Source organism: Dysidea avara, chromosome 3, assembly GCF_963678975.1.
Source record: "Dysidea avara chromosome 3, odDysAvar1.4, whole genome shotgun sequence".
NCBI classification, from domain to species: Eukaryota; Metazoa; Porifera; class Demospongiae; order Dictyoceratida; family Dysideidae; genus Dysidea; species Dysidea avara.
The window spans coordinates 10,640,430-10,646,429 of record NC_089274.1 but is presented as its reverse complement, the minus strand read 5'-3'; the positions used below and the strand labels follow the sequence as shown (position 1 = coordinate 10,646,429).

Genomic DNA, 6,000 nt, shown 5'->3' with positions numbered 1-6,000 from the left:
ATAGATTTTTTTTTTTTTTTGGTATATTGTAATTTAATTTACTTTTAGTTAATGTAAGTCTTGCCAGGGCTCCTGTACTGATCCATCAGCACACGGTACCCCTGTGTCTAGGCCTCTGTATGCTTGTAATGTATATTTTGTCTTAATCATTAAGACGTTTATTCTCTCTGAGCCCACACAATGTATTTTGAAAGCATGCAGCATGTAATAATGGTGTTTGACACCTTGCGTGACTCTCTGCTATCCAGGTTTCGTTTGCTGAGTAGAGTCTACCCGTGTAACTATAACAAAATTCACGCTGCACACTCTCTAGCAGTGTCTAGGTAGTTACATAGCTGGTATACTTCATAATATAAATAACCGTACACACAATTATGGACGGCGCCAGACTTCTTGCCCATAGATTTGATTAGGTCATCAAAGAATGCGGGAAAACACCATCTGGCGGATCACGCGACACTGGAAGAAACAATGAAGTGGAACCTCAATCGTGATCCCAAGTGAGTGAAGTACCGATAGATAGAGTGATTGTATTGTATGTTTCAGGTTACTGTCACTGATCCTCGCCAGTATAGTGCTGTTAGGATGGGTCCACGTGGTGCAAGGTGATTGCGTTTTCTCTTGTCGACCACCAACGAATAGTATTGATAGTGAGAACGAATTAGACTTTCGTACAGCCGTGATACGTGCAAGATGTTATTCATACTGTGTGAGTGAACATGTACATGCACTGTCGTACCCAGACCCTGGTTATCGAGTAGAGATTGTTATGTCCTCCCCTCCCCCTGCCAGAAAGGGTCTGGTCGTCTGCCCATTCCATTTTTGTTCTGAGAAATTGACATGCTAAGTGGTACGAAGAAGCCTCCTATGGCATGAAGTACTGATTAACCCATTCACGGCAGGGATCACTGGCTGAATTGTCGAATCACATCATACTCTAACCATCCAATACACAGAACTACTTAGTAACCAGGCCACTTAGAAGTCGGTTATCGTATCAAATAGCTAATGACATAAGTTGTCGATTTTAGAGCAAAATTGGTCAGATGAACAGACTCTTTTCAGGTGGGTCATTTATAATATCTAATTGATAAGAGAAAATCCGAAACTACATACATTTGCATCGATGTATTGAACATTAGCTTGACAAGAACGCAGTGGTTATAACACACCTAGTAACAGTTAATGTGTTGTTTTTTACTGTGTACCTTTATGCCATGTGTGCAAAACTGGGTGTACAGCCACAAACCACTTGTCTGGTTTTCTGTACTTATTTTGAAATGTGTGCATGCTTAAATCCACAGGCGAACCTACCTAAATCAGAATTTCTTGGCCTTAATAGGCAGGTGGCTACTTTAGACAGCTGAAGTAGTGTGTAAATGTCTCACCAGTTAAATTTAAAGTTGAGGAATGACCTTTCTATATGGGTGGCTGCTGAGCTAGTTATTCGCACATTTAAACCTGCATGTAAACGTTCACATAATGATGTTCACTAATCATGTGTGTGAATTGTTCAATCGCTTTTCTCAGGCAACCTGAAGTTGGCTGTACATATGATTGCCAAACTGCTTGAAATAGTTCGGTGTGACCAATGCAAATTGTTGAATATTGCGGTCTGAAATTGACTGTACAGTGTAACATAGTGTCTAGGGTGGCTTTGTTGACTACTCAATTAAAAAAAATTCTTTTTAGCTGAAAAGGAACTTGTTGAAATGTGTAAGAACAGCTTTGGTATGAAATGCAAAACATTATAAATTGTTTCATTTTAAAATTCATTATTATTATTATTATTCAAATTTAAGAACCTACGTACAAATGTTTTCCAACCTTGTCTTCACGCACATGTATATAAAAATTGAAAGTTAATGAGACTAAAGTTTGGCAAAGTCGGCTACTATCAGACTAAACTTGATTCACCAGGTAATTGATTGCATGATGACTTTGCCAAGCACTTGTGTAGTAATTTAATTTGCTTATAGTAAAATTGGAATTATGAATAATTACATAAAGCTGTTACATGATTTTTATATGTATATATTTTTCATGTCACAAAGCTCCTGATTCAAACTAGTTTACCACCGGTAAGCATATCAAGCTAGTTTGTTTATTCTATTATAATAATCACATTAATGTAGTGCTTTCAAAGTTGTACTGGTACATCATTAAATGAAGTCACTCAGACAGCATCTGAATATTGTGTAAGTTTGTGGTATGTAAGTGTTTATGGCATTGCTATGTTTAACGTTGTGTACTTACAGTAAATCTGAGGCCTAATAACAGATGTTAGATCAATGGTTCATTCCCAGTAAACATGATGATCTTGTATAATAATTTTTTTTTTAAATCCTAGTACCTTGCAATGTTTATTACACATAGTACACCTCATGAGGTTTAGTGTTCAGTCTAATAAGATCTCCTATCAGACATTTGTGGTGTCAACGGAAAGATTATAGTCTTCAAACCTCTTGTTGTATTCTGTTATACGTATTGCAGTACCCTCACAAAACCTTCATTTGGTCACTTCCACACTACATCTGTATTGTTTTCCAGGCTAACACAAGCAGTACACTGTACTATTACCAGATGCTTTCTTGTATATGACAATAATTTACTGTGTAAGGGTCTGAAAGGATTGACTCTACCCTGGGCTCTTGGTTGGGAAAAATTATGGTAACTTATAAGTTAATGAACTACATGTATGTACATAGACTAACACATCTGTCTGTCACATGTAATTGTCGCGATGACAACAAGCTTATTTTATAAATAACATTTTTTTTTCAAATAGATAGCTGAATTCACACCCAGAGGAAATCTTAGAACTCCCTGTAGATTACTGAATGGTGGGGTAATTACGTATGTAATCTTTCTAGTTTGTTATGACTGGCAATCATACTGCCTTATAAGGCTTGTCAACAGACCAGATGGCTGCCACCAGGAGCCCATAAGCACTTGGCCTGCTACCATCAACGTAGGAATGTTGTTAGTATGGTTTTGAACCATATATGGTAAACTGAAATATTGCACATGAACTATCAAGTGCAACCTATCAGTTTATCTTTTACTCTTCACACCTAATGATTATGATTATATTACACAGGTTTTTCTTTTTATGATTCCATGTATGGTATACCATGTATTGTAAGCTGCTTCAATAGAAGAAATATATTGTAGGGAGGGAAACTTAGGTGGAGGGAATCAAGCAAAATATTACAACTGGAAAAATAAAATTGACGAATTATTAGCAAAGTGTACTGATCACTATACAGTACCGCTCAAATGCAACATCGTCTCATAAAAATGCGAGCAATTATAAAACTTGCTTATTAATAGGTGTGGCACCAGTTTTCGTTTACGAGTGTTTGTCCTGTTTCGTTTGAGATGAATACTCGTGAGTGAAACAGGTGCCACACCCTTTAATTAGCAAGTTTTTAATTGCTTGCATTCTCGCGAGACGACGTGTTTGAGTGGTAAGTACATATTGTATCTGGTACAGTGTTGGCGTGATGTCTAATCGAGCATCTAATATACAAGACTGTACAGCAATCAAGTACAAGATCAGACTATAGTCCACCCTCTGGAATAGTGCACAGTGGATACGTATGGTAGCACTCATGTTGTTTTATGGGTTCCCAAGGTTCGAATTTACTACATGCACCACCTACTTCAGTAATCAACAGCACTTACAGAATTCTGGCTCGATGATTCAGTAGCCCTCAGATTTTCTCAAGGACTGCTTGGTTCCATTGGCAGCAGGTTCATGTATGTTGTAAATTAAACTTTACTACATACTGACTACAAGGAGTGGCTATTCAAAATATTTGGATGGGGTAATTCATGGTCATTCAACCAAATTTTCCATATTATTATAAACAATATTGTAACTGTATTGGAAATGGCTAACAGAGGGGCCAGTGCGAAGTTAGAGAACCTTCAACTTGCTGGTGTCAAGCACATTATACTTATCCCCAAACAAGCATGCTACATGCCCACCTCAGTCTACTATCCTGCACTGGTGAGTATTGTACAGCTCCTGCAATGCTGCTAGTTTGTATGCATCTCATGACAAATCTACTGATATGCACCAAATGTTGGGCACAGAGAGGCAAATAGTCAACTAGCACGAAACAATCGTAATACTAAAGGGAACGCCAATGTATTTTTAACAGGTGCAAATGGAGTTCCATAGTTAATTGTTTTACCAATAGCCGTGACATGTAAAATGGTCACGGTGTGCATTAAGAGAGTATACAAAATCCTGCTTTATATAGATCAGTGTTTATGCTGTACAGTGAATTTTATTATCCATGTTTTTATCTTATTCCAGGCTAATTCTACAGCATGTCTGGATGGTTTTAAAGCATTACAAAATCAAACGGGTGAGTAAATACATATAAAATTGTACATACATTAAAGAAGGGGGCAACACGGTGGATGATATCAATACATCACCATATTACAAGTGTGAATACAATTTTTGATATATCGATACATCATGTATCCCAATATATTTGGTGCATTGACTTGAGCTTTACAAAAATAGATGTGTTTAGCATAAACTTTTCAAAATATTGCACTGTACATACAGTAGATGCCAGATTATTGAGTCAGCATTGCAACAGAGTTGATTACAGAAGAAATTTGACATATAAGTATCACAATATATTGTTGTATCATGATAATTTTGGGGTAACGTATTGATGCTGTTTGATACTGTCAAATCATGTATCATCCCATCTCTGCATTGGTAGTTTTCTTTTGCAAGACCATATATGGTCATGGTTACAAATGGTTTTGTTGGGGTTTATGTAACTATGTATCACTTTCACACCTCAGATCAAAGGAGCCGCCTGGGCTACATTTCATATGTAGCCCAGCTACTGTAACCGGGCTGCATTACGAAATGTGGACCGGGCTAAAACTGGGCAGTGAATAGTTACAGACGTTGAGGCCGAAATCGATTGTGGGGATCGATTAATACTCACGTGATTAGGATGCACGACTTGGATTTCGCCACTCAGACCACTCAGACAGAGAGTGTTTTGTTATCCTCTCCATCCTACTAGTTGAAAAAAGTTGGGCTAAGGTGAAAACTAGCGCTATAGCTTATTCATCGATCGTTTCCTCACGTTTTCGAATACAGTCGCAGCCCCCATCACAAAGCTACCATTCTGCACGGAATAACCACTCTACAAGGAAGCTTACCTGTCTGGGCCTTTAGTGAACTCCGTCCTTTTTCCATAAACGATTCAATAGCACTGATTAAAACAATAAACTCGCGTAACTGAATTTCTCCGTGATATCTCTGGGATATGTCCGTTCATCGTAACCAAATGTAACCAGAACATACTGGCTGCTGACCCATAATCAAAACTTATAGGCATGCATATATAATACAGCCAGTGGCTGCACTCGTATTGGCTTGGGTGATTGATCGCCCTGTACAGGCTATCAGCCTAATAAGTGTTACATATTAGCTGTAACATGAGGCATTCGGGCTTTGCCTTATATGATACCGTATAGCGGGAAATTTTCGAAGGATTAAATTTTCGAAAAAGAGTGCTTGATTGGAAATTCGAAAAAATATTTTTGAAACAATGCCTCTTTACCGTGCCGCACCGTAGATAATTAACTCACGGAGGAAGCTAACAGTGCATGGTTGCATTCATCACATACATAGCTAGAATTTGCTGCTTTGATTGTTCAGTATAGCTAGATAAATGCCCAATCTGGCTTTGATAGAATCTCGTCTAGCTACCCTAGGATCTTCCTTAATTCGTAGGTTGAACCATGTTGTTTGGCAGACTTCGCCTCAGAGGCCTGCGGATCAAGCTGCGGATTGAGCCATAGCTAAGTACATGGCGTTTTTCAGCCCATATAGATGTTTGCTGATAATTATAGTCTTTCCTAGTAATTTCTGGTCTCTCGAGCTCTTATAGGCTTCAAGACTCGTGGTGTCATTTGTGCTCGCTCATATACGCGTGCATGGTAGCTATAGCT

The 6,000-nt window shown here is 38.2% G+C and overlaps 1 protein-coding gene across 1 annotated transcript in view; it reads left to right on the top strand.

Annotated features, from left to right (window-relative positions):
- The first annotated feature begins 422 nt into the window (after window positions 1-422).
- Window positions 423-6,000, top strand: part of LOC136249315 (uncharacterized) — a 41,825-nt gene continuing 36,247 nt past the window's right edge. The window contains exons 1-5 of the mRNA XM_066041276.1: window positions 423-500; window positions 547-709; window positions 2,055-2,081; window positions 2,136-2,198; window positions 4,328-4,379. Coding sequence (XP_065897348.1) covers window positions 472-500; window positions 547-709; window positions 2,055-2,081; window positions 2,136-2,198; window positions 4,328-4,379 — 334 coding nt within the window. The 5' untranslated portion in view covers window positions 423-471. The remainder of the gene's footprint in view (window positions 501-546; window positions 710-2,054; window positions 2,082-2,135; window positions 2,199-4,327; window positions 4,380-6,000) is intronic.